At 45.2% G+C, this 14833-nt stretch overlaps 1 protein-coding gene across 1 annotated transcript; it reads left to right on the plus strand.

The window, feature by feature from the left end:
• Window positions 1–910: 910 nt before the first annotated feature.
• Window positions 911–12975, plus strand: LOC308322339 (zinc finger and BTB domain-containing protein 5-like). Its single transcript, XM_080773540.1, has 5 exons — window positions 911–1194; window positions 5657–5938; window positions 6934–7037; window positions 8002–8156; window positions 11717–12975. The coding sequence occupies exons 1-5, from the start codon at window positions 964–966 to the stop codon at window positions 12967–12969; spliced, it is 2025 nt and encodes a 674-aa protein (XP_080629666.1). The 5' UTR covers window positions 911–963; the 3' UTR covers window positions 12970–12975.
• Window positions 12976–14833: the final 1858 nt, after the last annotated feature.

Genomic DNA, 14833 nt, shown 5'->3' on the forward strand with positions numbered 1-14833 from the left:
TGCATGGTTTCATTTTAGCAGACAGGGGTACCAGCTATCATATTATGATCATATCATATGATTTAATAATCATATGATATCATTTAGATGTGCAGAATGAAAAGCATGCAGGTTTCATTTTAGCAGACAGGGGTACCAGCTATCATATTATGATCATATCATATGATTTAATAACCATATGATATCATAATTAATCATTTAGTAGCCGCAATTTGCAACGCTAGATTATTTTTATAATGGGATGAATCTAGAGTTGCAATACCCTCCATTAACTCCCCACTCATCCAATTTGGTTTGCGATCTGCTTGTTTATAAACAACGTTAAACTCACCAACATTGCAGCTGTAGTCCAAGCTTGAATTATCCTCTTTCAATCTGCTGAGCTTGTTTTTCATAAAGATCCACTGTAGAGATGTTATGAGCTACTTTCTGTCAAGACATCCTCTGTAGGTGATTCTTTTACTAAGTGTTGCAGTTTGGAAGCACTCGTTTATCAGCGCTGCTGCCTCCTGCATTATGTGCAAATTCGAAACAGGTGGTACGCAGGGCCGCTCAGTGACATACGACGAGTGCTTCCAAACTCCAGCACTTGAAAAAAGAATCACCTACAGAGGATGTCTTGACAGAAAGTAGCTCATAACAACATCTCTACGGGTGGATTTTTATGAAAAACAAGCTCGGCAGATTGAAAGAGGATAATTCAAGCTTGGACTACAGCTGCAATGTTAGTGAGTTTAACGTTGTTTAAGACAAGCAGATCGCAAACCAAATTGGATGAGTGGGGAGTCAATGGAGGGTATTGCAACTCTAGATTCATCCCATTATGAAAAAATCTAGAGGCCTTTAAGGGGTTTTTTATGTAAAATGTCTGTCTAAATCAACGGCATGTCCTCGTCCACAGGTCGGGGGGTTCGTCATGCGGGGTTCATCATCAGGTCATCATTAGGTCATCATTAGGTCATCATGGAGTTCCCGGGTCACTTCCAGGCCCTGTTCCAGAACCTGAACCAGCAGCGTCTGCAGTCGGACCCGCTGTGTGACTGCAGGGTCCAGGTGGCCGGCTGCAGCTTCAGGGCTCACAGCTCGGTGCTCGCAGCCTGCAGCTCCCACTTCAGATCCCTGCTGCACTCCACGGAGCCTGGGGGTCACGCCGGGGGTCACCCTGGAGGGGTCAACCTCACCCTGGACTGTGAGGTAAAGGTCAACGTTCTCCAGATGTTTAGTTTAGTTTATTCATTTTAGCACATGGTTAATTAAACAGATAAAAAGTTAAATTAAAGTCTCCATGTCACTCAGTCTAAACCTAGCTTCACACCTCCCACAACAAACTGAGAGTACTTAAGTTAATGACGTTTAGAAGCTTTAGAACCCTTTCCTGAGGGTCTTTATGTGTGTAATCTGTGGTTTAGAACCCTTTCCTGGGGGTCTTTATGTGTGTAATCTGTGGTTTAGAACCCTTTCCTGAGGGTCTTTATGTGTGTAATCTGTGGTTTAGAACCCTTTCCTGAGGGTCTTTATGTGTGTAATCTGTGGTTTAGAACCCTTTCCTGAGGGTCTTTATGTGTGTAATCTGTGGTTTAGAACCCTTTCCTGAGGGTCTTTATGTGTGTAATCTGTGGTTTAGAACCCTTTCCTGGGGGTCTTTATGTGTGTAATCTGTGGTTTAGAACCCTTTCCTGAGGGTCTTTATGTGTGTAATCTGTGGTTTAGAACCCTTTCCTGAGGGTCTTTATGTGTGTAATCTGTGGTTTAGAACCCTTTCCTGAGGGTCTTTATGTGTGTAATCTGTGGTTTAGAACCCTTTCCTGAGGGTCTTTATGTGTGTAATCTGTGGTTTAGAACCCTTTCCTGGGGGTCTTTATGTGTGTAATCTGTGGTTTAGAACCCTTTCCTGAGGGTCTTTATGTGTGTAATCTGTGGTTTAGAACCCTTTCCTGGGGGTCTTTATGTGTGTAATCTGTGGTTTAGAACCCTTTCCTGGGGGTCTTTATGTGTGTAATCTGTGGTTTAGAACCCTTTCCTGGGGGTCTTTATGTGTGTAATCTGTGGTTTAGAACCCTTTCCTGGGGGTCTTTATGTGTGTAATCTGTGGTTTAGAACCCTTTCCTGGGGGTCTTTATGTGTGTAATCTGTGGTTTAGAACCCTTTCCTGAGGGTCTTTATGTGTGTAATCTGTGGTTTAGAACCCTTTCCTGGGGGTCTTTATGTGTGTAATCTGTGGTTTAGAACCCTTTCCTGAGGGTCTTTATGTGTGTAATCTGTGGTTTAGAACCCTTTCCTGGGGGTCTTTATGTGTGTAATCTGTGGTTTAGAACCCTTTCCTGAGGGTCTTTATGTGTGTAATCTGTGGTTTAGAACCCTTTCCTGAGGGTCTTTATGTGTGTAATCTGTGGTTTAGAACCCTTTCCTGGGGGTCTTTATGTGTGTAATCTGTGGTTTAGAACCCTTTCCTGGGGGTCTTTATGTGTGTAATCTGTGGTTTTAGATATTTTAGATTGTAGCAGTGAGCCCGGTGTCTCTGATGTCACAGACACTGGGCTCACTTTACTTCCTGGACTACACGTCCCAAACTCTTCTCCCTTCTGGCTCCAAAACTGTGGAATGCACTTCCCATTGCAGTCAGAACTGCAGCATCACTCCCAATCTTCCGCCGTAGTCTGAAAACCCACCTTTTCAGACTCCATCATGGCCCGTAGCACTTACCCCACCCCCTTAGATAGCAATTCTGTAGACTTAGATAGCATTTGATACAGACTTATAGCATGTTATGTAAACAGCATAAGTGCATTGTATGTAGTCATAGCACGTCATAGTACATAATGTATATCATAGTAGTATAGATGTATAGCTTATATGTATAGTTTCATTATATAGATATTCCACTGTTACTTTCTTAGCTTACGCATGTTTCATGATAAATGCTTTTATGTGATGTATTCCCCATGCTTTTTGTTCTTGCTTAATGTAAGTCGCTCTGGATTAAGAGCGTCTGCTAAATGCCTAAATTGTAAATTGTAAATTGTACATCAAGAAAGCTTAGAGAAGGAAAAGACGTCAACGTCATGGTGTCACGTGACTGGACGCACGGGCTGCGCCGTGACACCTCCCCACGCCCCCTTGCGCCAAAACTCACACTGGAAGTTGGATGAATACATTGCAGTGGATGGGAGCCCGCTGGACATCTTGTAAACAAACATTATTTATGAACGATAGCGACCCAGGAATATAATAGAAGACATATCACAGATTGTTTTCCGACTGGGTGTTTTTCGACTTGCTAACTGTTTAATTGTATTCAGGAATTTAAAGAGCACAGAGTACGGCTCTGGGCTGGCCGAGCCAGAGGATTTTGCAATATTACAAGTCAGTGGTGTTCACTAAAGTAAAAGTTGCCTAGCAGTATCACAATGTAACATGCTCTACAAGTGGTTAAGTTTCAGAACAAATACACAAATTAACAGTAGCCTTAGCTTCTGTAACATAACATCACACATTACTTTCTACTGTCTTAAAGTCACCACCAAGTACCCAGTGGTCTAGGTTTACTGGCGCCCACCTCCCCCTATTTTCACACCGTGTAAAGTACCGTGCCGAATTCAAATAGCCACTACTTTGCATAACACCAGCTTTAACTGTTTATACCTGATCGGTGACTGTGAGCGCACGTAGCCGGTAAGCATGCCATGCACACTTGACTTTAACAGCAGTGTGGACTGCTATGGCTCCAGTAGGCTACTGCTGCTGTGTGGTGTTCTCCTCCATCAAAGAAACAGTTACAGATTCATTCGTCCAAAGCAAACCTTTTAGTTTCGCTAGTGTGCAGTAAGGATGTTTGTCTGACCACTTTAAGGCCCTCATTTATCAACCGTGCGTAGACCAAAATATGGGTGCACGCCGAAATTGCCGACATTTTTGACATTTACCATTTCCGCCAACGCTTGAAATTGAACGTGACAACGTGCAAAATCCACGGTTGCTCCTCAGCTGGCGTACGCATTTTTTTTCTGTCTTACACAAGCGGAGCAGCCTTGTCTGAACTGCTGACACTGTCACAGGCATCAAAACATATGTTTCCATGGTTCCCACAGGTCGTAAACATGTGTTCAGTCGCAAAAACGAGGGCGAGGCTTGATTTCATAGGGCGTGCCAGATAGATTTCAGCCGTCACATTTATTAACGTCAGAACGAAATTATGGAAGGATCAGCTGTTTGCGATCACTTTATAAATGCCGTGGCGACGTGGGTGTACTACGAAACCTGCACTCGAATCTGTGGCAGATTTTACACTCGATTGATAAATGAGGGCCTAAGTCTACTTTTGTGTTTTAGGCTCAGGCTATGCAGCTGTTCTGTGTGCATGTTCTGTGTGCATGCCGCGATGCGCACATGTGCGAGCGTGTCACGTTCCGTGGTACCAGTACAATTTAATTTAGCCAGTCATTCATTCATATTTAACTTGAAACTGAATATAAAGGCAATGTCTGGAGTTGATAGAGCAAGCATTATCTTCTTTAATAAGGTATGCCTATGCCTACTATATTTTGAGGGACACATGACACTTAAATCGTTTAATATTTATACCTCTACATTTCACATGCAAATATTATACTTTCACTACAATTATTAGTTTAATAGTTATTACTAGACTACTATTACGTTGTACTACTTAAAACTACTGTGTATTATACTAGGCAGGTTGGTCCTAAGGCTACTGTTAATTTGCGTATTTGTTCTGAAACTTAACCACTTGTAGAGCATGTTACATTGTGATACTGCTAGGGAACTTTTACTTTAGTGAACACCACTGATTCCTTTGTAATGTTGATGAATTAAAAACAATATAGGCATATGGGTTTTTGAAGGCAGGATTGTGAACCCAATACTGTCACCAGCTGGCGGAGTCAGGTTAAGACCATGCAGCCCAGAGCCGTACTCCGTGCTCTTTAAATTCCTGAATACAATTAAACAGTTCGCAAGTCGAAAAACACCCAGTCGGAAAACAATCTGTGATATGTCTTCTATTATATTCCTGGACCGATTATATGACAGCGGTCGCTATCGTTCATAAATAATGTTTGTTTACAAGATGTCCAGCGGGCTCCCATCCACTGCAATGTATTCATCCAACTTCCAGTGTGAGTTTTGGCACAAGGGGGCGTGGGGGGGTGTCATGGCGCAGCCCCTGCGTCCAGTCACGTGACACCATGACGTTGACGTCTTTTCCTTCTCTTCTCTTCTCTTCTCGCTTTCTTGGACTACATGTTGTCTCAGTAAGACAGCCCCCCTCCCCTATCCACAAGGAGGAGCAGTGCACCAAAGCATTATGGGAATTGTAGTGACTCCACCCCGCTATTAATAAAGTTATACATTTAACATATCAACAGGTGGTGAGTCCACCCTGTTATTAATAAAGTTATACATTTAACATATCAACAGGTGGTGAGTCCACCCTGTTATTAATAAAGTTATACATTTAACATATCAACAGGTGGTGACTCCACCCTGTTATTAATAAAGTAATAACTCATTCATCAGGTGGTGACTCCAGAGGCCTTCTCCACCCTGTTATCTCTCATCTCCAGGTGGTGACTCATCCACCCTGTTATCTCTCATCTCCAGGTGGTGACTCATCCACCCTGTTATCTCTCATCTCCAGGTGGTGACTCCAGAGGCCTTCTCCACCCTGTTAGAGATGGTCTACACCTCCAGGCTTCTCCTCAGGACGTCCAACGTGATGGACGTCCTCCTGGCCGCCTCCCACCTCCACCTGAACGCCGTGGTGAGAGCCTGCAAGCTCTACCTGTCCACGCGCAGCTTCCCCACGGCGCCCCCTAGAGGCTGGAGGTCCAGCGGCGCTGCAGAGCAGCAGCAGCAGAGCGGACCGTTCCTCCAGAGGAAGCTCGTGGTCCAACATGTGGACCTCAGTGTGGACGAGGAGGTAACGACCTTTATGTTCTAAACATGTGGACCTCAGTGTGGACGAGGAGGTAACTACCTTTATGTTCTAAACATGTAGACCTCAGTGTGGACGAGGAGGTAACGACCTTTATGTTCTAAACATGTAGACCTCAGTGTGGACGAGGAGGTAACGCTGGTACTGCCCCAGAAATGACACAGAAGATCACAGGATCTACTGAATGTGAAGGTTATTAAAAATACGATTTAGCCTACCAAATATACAGTTGCTTTAGTCGACTAAAATGTGTTTTTGGCGGGCCTTGATGCCGTCGTAATGACATTTCACAAATAGCCGATCTACAAGCTCACGACGCTGCGACGCGTCGTGAGCTTGTAGATCTGCTATTTTCAGCATGCAACTAATTATAAAAAGACATATACTGGAACTGTTGTCCACTAGTCCCTTCCTAGCATGTTTTCTTTTTTTGTCAAATATGTTTTTATTGAACAGATTCATTATTACAAACATTATGAAATACTTTTTTCATGAAACAAAATGAAAGAAAAATTAAATAAAGACAAAAAAAGATAAAGAAATCCCTTAACCCTCTCCCACCCATATACTGCTCAGTGACACTGCATACTATATAATAAGATGATAGAAAGCTCATGGAAAACATCTCAAAAGAAAATGGCGTACAGTCCATACCATATCAATGGTATCCTGTCTGTTAATCGTTTCTACTCAGGTAATGGACAAGGGGCAGCCAAATCCTTCCTAACATTATAGTGTAGTTTTTATTTGATGACGAAATTGTCAACATATTTAGTCTCAGTTTTAGTCATCGCTGAGTTTTCATTTAGTTTCCATTTAGTTTTCGTCAGTGGAAAAAGGTAGTGGACGAACATTTTTCGTCTTAGTTTTAGTCGACGAAATCACTGAGGCTGCTGCTGCGTGTTGTGGAAGAATGGTGCTGATGCGTTCCTTCTTTTCTCTCTTCCAATCGATCAATGGATGGATGGATGGATCCGCAGCTCCACCAGCCCGACGGCTTGGAGATGGAGGTGAGCCAGTCTGGAGGAGGCGGAGTCTCCCGGGTCCAGGGGGAGGGGCCTCGCAGCAGGAAGAGGAGGTGCAGGTGGGCCATCATCTGATCCAGTGGTTTCCAAAAACCTTTTCACCTCAAGGACCCCCAGATTGACACTAAGGACCCCCGTTTGAAATGATACGCCAGGGACTCCCCCATGAGAGAAGACTTTTACAGCTCTAGCAGTGATTCTCAACCTGTTTAATTGTTTTTACCCCCAATTTATATTGTAAAATATACCCATATATATACTCGAGTGAGCATTCACTCGAGATATTCCTTTATTCTTTTTGCATAATCAAAAACGTTTGAGGAAAGCAGAAATGGCCGATCTATAAGCTCACAACACGTCAGGTTGTTGTGACGCGTTGTGAGCTTGTAGATCGGACATTTTCCGCTTCACAAAGTTATTAAATACATTATTAAAGTCATTTCTTGGTGGTATAGTCATTTGGTTAAAGTTATTTGTCATAATCTGCCACGTGCAATTTGTCTCTACGAAGTGGATCTGAAAAGTTTTTTTTATTTTTATAACTTATAACTTTATTGGTTTTCAAGACAAGACAGAAAAAACGAACTTACAATACATATAACATCACAGACGTACAAAAAAAAACAGAAAAATAAAAAATACAACAGGCATCGACATTGCGTTTCAAAATGTTACATACATCTTTCTAGGAATTTACAATTGTCTCTCATTCCCCTATACCCTTAAATATTGTTCATTTATACCATTTGTCCTCCATTTTTTTCTTCCTGTAGCCTCAGACGGTGTGTTAGTTTCTCCATAAAATGAATCTCCTGAATCAAGTCCTCCCATTGTCCCTGTGTTGGAGGTTCCATCTGTCCCCATTTTCTTGTGATAGCTTTCTTTGCTGCCTGAAAAGTAATTTTATGTTCCGATGTTCAGCGCCATAAAACACAATTAAATGGTTAATAATGGTAATGGTGTTTGCGTGACAACGCACGGACACACAACCTCTGACCTCTGACCCCTGACCTCTGACCTCAGGGACGACGGCTCTCCTACGGTGTCGGCGAGCAGACGAGGAGGAGAGGAGGAGGAGGAGCTACAGCTCCCCCTGCTGGAGGAGGAGGAGGAGGAGGAGAAATACGAACTGCCCAGCCAATCACATCACAGCTCCAGCTCGCTTCAGGACGAGGAAGGCGTGGTTAAAGTGAAAGTGGGGGAGGAGGGGGAGGAGGAGGGGGGAGCGGTGGAGGTGAAGGAGGAGGAGCTAGGCTGCTCCTCGCCTCTGGGGGGCGACAGAGAGCGTCCGGACGTCTCAGACGGTCAGGATCTCGCCACCGCAACGGCAGGTAAATATATTCTTTACTTAATGTCTTCTAAACACCACTATAGTTCCACACTCACTCCAGAGGGCCACTATAGTTCCACACTCACTCCAGAGGGCCACTATAGTTCCACACTCACTCCAGAGGGCCACTGTAGTTCCACACTCACTCCAGAGGACCACTATAGTTCCACACTCACTCCAGAGGGCCACTATAGTTCCACACTCACTCCAGAGGGCCACTATAGTTCCACACTCACTCCAGAGGGCCACTATAGTTCCACACTCACTCCAGAGGGCCACTATAGTTCCACACTCACTCCAGAGGGCCACTATAGTTCCACACTCACTCCAGAGGGCCACTATAGTTCCACACTCACTCCAGAGGACCACTATAGTTCCACACTCACTCCAGAGGACCACTATAGTTCCACACTCACTCCAGAGGACCACTATAGTTCCACACTCACTCCAGAGGACCACTATAGTTCCACACTCACTCCAGAGGACCACTGTAGTTCCACACTCACTCCAGAGGACCACTATAGTTCCACACTCACTCCAGAAGACCACTATAGTTCCACACTCCCTCCAGAGGGCCACTATAGTTCCACACTCACTCCAGAGGGCCACTATAGTTCCACACTCCCTCCAGAGGGCCATCAGTGGTTCTCACAGTGTTAAACCCTATGTTTCTATATCAGTGGTTCTCACAGGGTTAAACCCCATGTTTCTAATGTCAGTGGTTCTCACAGGGTTAAACCCCATGTTTCTAATGTCAGTGGTTCTCACAGGGTTAAACGGTTTAACCCTGTGAGAACCACTGATATAGAAACATGAGGTTTAACTTAAACCTCATGTTTCTATATCAGTGGTTCTCACAGGGTTAAACCTCATGTTTCTATATCAGTGGTTCTCACAGGGTTAAACCTCATGTTTCTATATCAGTGGTTCTCACAGGGTTAAACCCCATGTTTCTATATCAGTGGTTCTCACAGGGTTAAACCCTATGGTCCTCATTCACAAAGGGGAAATATGCCACAGTGTAACTGATGCGTAAACAGATGCGTATTGATATCGTATTTATCCGTCCGATCAAGCTACGGATTTTTGCGGTGTTATTCAGGGTAGCTGGTGTAATCACTTAATTTGTGTGGATCGCTGAGTGTATCCTTTCCGCATTTTCCCCAAGTGATTGGCCTGGTGTCGCCTGGTTAGATGGAACATCCACGCCCATTCTACACCATATAAGGCAACAGGAAATATCGAAATACGTCATCATAGCCGGCACAGAGGATTCCCAAGCTTTAAATGATATATATTATATATATATAACAGCCGCGATGAATTTGTAGAGCAGTTAATTTTGACAGGAGGTTCTCTGCACGGACAGATCTTCAAGCAAACAGCGCGAGTTATATGTATTTATCGGTAATTCTAAACTAAACTTGCCAACTTGGCACGCATTGCTTCACTCCTTGTTAAATGTCAGAACGTTAATAAGTTAACTGATATGTTACTTTCACATAATGAGAAGGAAGTTAATTTGTACTGTTCACCACACGACCAAATGCTATATTACAACTCGGCAATGATAAAAGCCCTTACTGATGAATTATTATTATCATTATTATTATTACTGATGAATGCACTGCAGGGTTATAAACAAAAGAAAGAACAATGGCACACTCGCCTGAAGAGGTAAAATTGATGTTTTTTATCAGAGCTGCATTGATTCATGCGGGGAATAGATTAATATCATCTCACTGTCATCTGTCTGAATGCCATGTGGAGAATGGATTTGTTCTGATCATGGACACATAGGCATATAGAATAGATTATATATATATATATATATATATATATATATATATATATATATATATATATATATATATATACTGTATATATATATATATATATATATTAGATATAGAATGCATTTGTTCTGATCATGGACACGTAGGCATATAGCTACGTGCTAAATGTTCAACCATATATCCTCAGGCTCTTTGTCAGATCCTCTCTGTCTGTCTGTCTGTCTGTCTGTCTGTCTGTCTGTCTGTCTGTCTGTCTGTCTGTCTGTCTGTCTGTCTGTCTGTCTGGGTCAGTCAGACCGGCATGTCTGTGAACCATAGAATGCATTAGAGCTAAAAGCCCCCCCCCCCCCCCCCCCCCCACACACACACACACCGACAGTCAGACTGACTCAAAGGAGCTCCATAACAAAACTATTTAAATAGGCCTACTGCAGACATTACTACACTAAACAATGTTGGATTCGTACAGTGCAGAATGCAGATAAGTGTATATGTTCTTATTATAATTGTGAGTTTGTTTTTTAACATGCAGCGCGAGTCCGCGAGAGCCGATCTACAAGCTCGCAACGCGTTGCACTGCGAGTAGCCTAGAGAAGGCTGTCAAGTGAGCAGCGCAATCGCGCATGCTAGAAATATCCTAATAAATAAATAAAAAGGTGTCGTGCTTGCAGGGGCAGTTTCTGTATGGGACTCTAGGCTAACTTGCCTCTAGAAGGCATGCATTTAGGCATGAGTGATACTTGGCTTTTATATAGGCTATCATTCTTTTATGTGCTGACCAATGTTGGGGACACATGCCTACATATTTTATCTGAGATTTGTGAACTATTTATTAACTAAAGCCTTCTGAATAAATCTACGCCAACCAAGGTCACAGTCAAGTTCACGGAGATGGCCATGAATTCCCACGTAATGTGGGAATCCACGTAAATCCCTGTCCGCTCACGTTACGCTCACGTTACGTAACGTTATGAGCGTAAACGCCGTTGTGAATGAGGACCTATGTTTCTATATCAGTGGTTCTCAACCTATTTCATGTCACTGACCCCCATCTGATAATATATGAAGCAAAGATTAAAACCTTTTGCTGTGAAAGAATATAATATATATTCAACCATTACGCGCTACATGTTCATGATTTTTCAAAGGTTTTGTAGATCTGCTATTTGTCAACATCTAAAGTTTAAAATAATGGTTAAAGTGGTTAAAAGCTTCACAGACCTCAGGTCAGGACACAGACAGACAGACAGACAGGTCAGGACACAGACAGACAGACAGGTCAGGACACAGACAGACAGGTCAGGACACAGACAGGCAGGCAGACAGACAGACAGACAGACAGACAGGTCAGGACACAGACAGAAAGACAGGACACAGACAGGTCTCAGGTATGATTTGTGACCAGATTTGACTGAGAGCCTGTCATTGTGCAAACCTCCGGCTTTACACCAGAGGAGAAAAACTGAATGTATTTATTTTTGAGGTGCAACCACTCCTGTAGGGAGATATGTGTGTCCCTGGGACAGCATAAAGCATTACACTTGTTTACAAGAAGGTCCACCTTGTTCAATTCATCATAAATGACGTTGGCTGTGCTTGTGTTTCTGACCAGGAGACGACCTCCAGGGTGACCTCCAGGATGACCTCCAGGATGACCTCCAGCATGACCTCCAGGATGACCTCCAGGCGTGCGCTGGCGAGGCGCGGACAGCGGGCGGCGCGGACGAGTCTCTGGACGACGGCGAGGCTCTGGACAGCCTATCGGAGCTGGCCTTCTCCTGCTTCCTCAACCCGCCCACCGGGTCATGTGACCTGGGCGTCATGGAGTCGCTGGAGGCGGAGCAAAGCCTGGCGCGGCTCACCGCCGCGGCCGTGAGCGCCGCTGCCGAAAGCTTAGCGCGCTTCACCGCTAACGCTAACGACGCTTTAGCACACCTAAACGCTAACGCTAACGAGGGTTTTGCCCACATCGATGCCAACGCGAACCAAGGTTTAGCACGCCTAAATGCTAGCGACGGTCTAGCCCAGGTCGATGCTAACGCTAATGAATGTTTAGCCCTACTTGATGCTAGCGAAGGTTTGGCCCAGGTCAATGCTAATGCTAGCGAAGGTTTAGCCCACCTAGACGCTAACGAAGGTTTATCCGCCCTCACTGGCTGCACCGCTAACGCTAACGACGGGTTAGCCTACCTCAACACCGCGACGTCGACCGCCACCGCCACGGCTGTTGAGAGCGCTAGCGAACAGACGCTAACCCCGGAAGCCACGCTAAGCGCAGAAGCAGCGACGTCGAACTCCTTCAACTCGTCCTCCGGTGATTCTCCGTCCTCGTCCTCCGCCGTCTTTCCCGCCGTGGCGTCCCTCCCCTTCCGGCGGATCCTGTCCTCCCGCGGCGGCGGTGGGGGGCGTGGCTTCGGCGACACGCTCATCCTTCGGCCCGCCCCCCTCGGGGAGGGGGGGTTCCTGGTCCCGCCCCCTCCCGCCGCCGGGGCTTCTGGGAGCAGCCGAGGGGCGACGGCCTTCCGCCGCATCGCCCCCAAGGCCACGCCCCCCCTCGGCCCTGAAGACCCGGACGCCTCCCCTTCCTGTTGGGACGGCGCTCGTCCCGTCCCGCTGACCCGAGCCTCGGACGACGTTCTCTCCAAGTGCAAGAAGGCGGCGACGGAGGACAACGTCCTCCTGGTGGAGGGAGAGAGGAAGTACGCGTGCGGCCTCTGCTGCAAGACCTTCACCAACCTGACGGACTGCAAGAAGCACATCCGCGTTCACACCGGGGAGAAACCCTACCCCTGCACGCTCTGTGGCAAGCGCTTCAGCCAGTCCTCTCACCTGTACAAGCACTCCAAGAACACCTGCTTCAGGTAGTCCTCTCACCTGTACAAGAACACCTGCTTCAGGTAGTCCTCACACCTGTACAAGAACACCTGCTTCAGGTAGTCCTCTCACCTGTACAAGAACACCTGCTTCAGGTAGTCCTCACCCCTGTACAAGAACACCTGTACAAGAACACCTGCTTCAGGTAGTCCTCTCACCTGTACAAGAACACCTGCTTCAGGTAGTCCTCACACCTGTACAAGAACACCTGTACAAGAACACCTGCCTTCAGCCAGTCCTCTCACCTGTACAAGCACTCCAAGAACACCTGCTTCAGGTAGAGCTCTCACCTGTACAAGAACACCTGTACAAGAACACCTGTACAAGAACACCTGCCTTCAGGTAGTCCTCACCCCTGTACAAGAACACCTGTACAAGAACAAGAACACCTGCCTGCAGGAAGTCTTCACACCTGTACAAAAGCACTCCAAGAACACCTGCCTCACCTGGAGGCAGGTGTTGATTTTATTTACTAATACAACGACGAAAAAATGTTCGTCGACTACCTTTTTTCACGGAAGAAAACTAAATGAAAACTAAGCTACGAGGACTAAAACTGAGACTGAATATACTGACGATTTCGTCAACAAATAGAAACTAGACTAAAATGCTAGGAAGAGACTAGTGGACAAGAGATCCAGTATGAGTCATTTTACACACGGAAATAGCAGATCGGCTATTTTCAGCAAGTGTGAAATCAGTCGTTACGACGGCATCAAGGCCCGCCAAGATATACATTTTAGTCGACTAAATCAACTGTAGATTTTAGTCGACTGCAATCGCATGATATTTAGTCGACTGAAGCTAGACTAACACAAATGTGACTGAAGATAAATGTGAGTTTAATTCCAATGACTACGACTGAAACTAAAATAGAATTTTGCTGCCAAAAACACCAGGAGAGAAACCCCTTCAGCGTAACAGACGAGTGACGTCATCTCCAGACAGATCTTTAACCCATTCTGGGCGGGAACCCCATTTGGTATGTTTTTTGTTTTGTTTTTTAATATTTTTTATCCCACGATTTTGTAACCCATTTTTCACCCCTGTGTCAATTATCTAATGTGATCCTGGGCTCTACACACCCTCCACCAACCTGGGGAGAGCAACGGTCTTGAACTCATGCTTCCTTCATGCTTGAGTGTCCAAATTGCTCCATTTGGTGTGTTTTAAAGCATTATGTTATGCTTTATCTATTGAAAAAGAGCAGATCTACAAGCAGTGCCGCGCTACGAGCTTGTAGGTCTGCTATTTTTGAAAAAATGCGGCGCAAATCTTTGAATATATATTCTTTCAGAGCGAACGTTTTTAACTCAAATCTTTGCTGACCCTGGCCTGCAACAACCTATTTTCAGATGGGGGTCATGCTGCCAATTTCATAATTGTTTTGGGGTCCTTCACACGACAATGTTTGAGAACCACTGACGGAAACACGGGAGGCATTATTTGGTCCGACTCGGGGTTAGGTTTAGGTGTGCTGCCCCGTGCTCGCGGTTAGGGTGAGGGTGAGGGTTTGGGGTTAGGTTTAGGTGTGCTGCCCCGTGCTCGCGGTTATGGTTAGGGTGAGGGTGAGGGTTGGGGGTTCGGTTTAGGTGAGCTGCCCCGTGCTCGTGGTTATGGTTAGGGTGAGGGTTTGGGGTAGGTAGTTGATGGGACCAAAGGATCGGACCTATGCCCCGTCAAACAAAAGGCATGCACTCAGAAACATGAGGGTTTTTCAGAAAACTTGTCAGGTCCTCAGGTGTAGATTGAGTGTTCTTACGGCTCAGTGTGCATTATCGTCTATAAGGATATAAGGACAACTTTATTGTCCATTACATTTACATAACATGTAAATTAACATGTAACATTTACA

Source organism: Protomyctophum bolini, assembly GCF_963924005.1.
Source record: "Protomyctophum bolini genome assembly, chromosome: 10".
In the NCBI taxonomy this organism is placed as follows: Eukaryota; Metazoa; Chordata; class Actinopteri; order Myctophiformes; family Myctophidae; genus Protomyctophum; species Protomyctophum bolini.

Coding starts and splice junctions, on each gene's coding strand:
- LOC308322339 (XM_080773540.1), top strand. CDS start 964: ATGGAGTTCCCGGGTCACTTCCAGGCCCTGTTCCAGAACCTGAACCAG. Junction 5,939..6,933: donor ACCTCAGTGTGGACGAGGAG/GTAACGACCTTT, acceptor ATGGATCCGCAG/CTCCACCAGCCCGACGGCTT. Junction 8,157..11,716: donor CTCGCTTCAGGACGAGGAAG/GCGTGGTTAAAG, acceptor GTTTCTGACCAG/GAGACGACCTCCAGGGTGAC.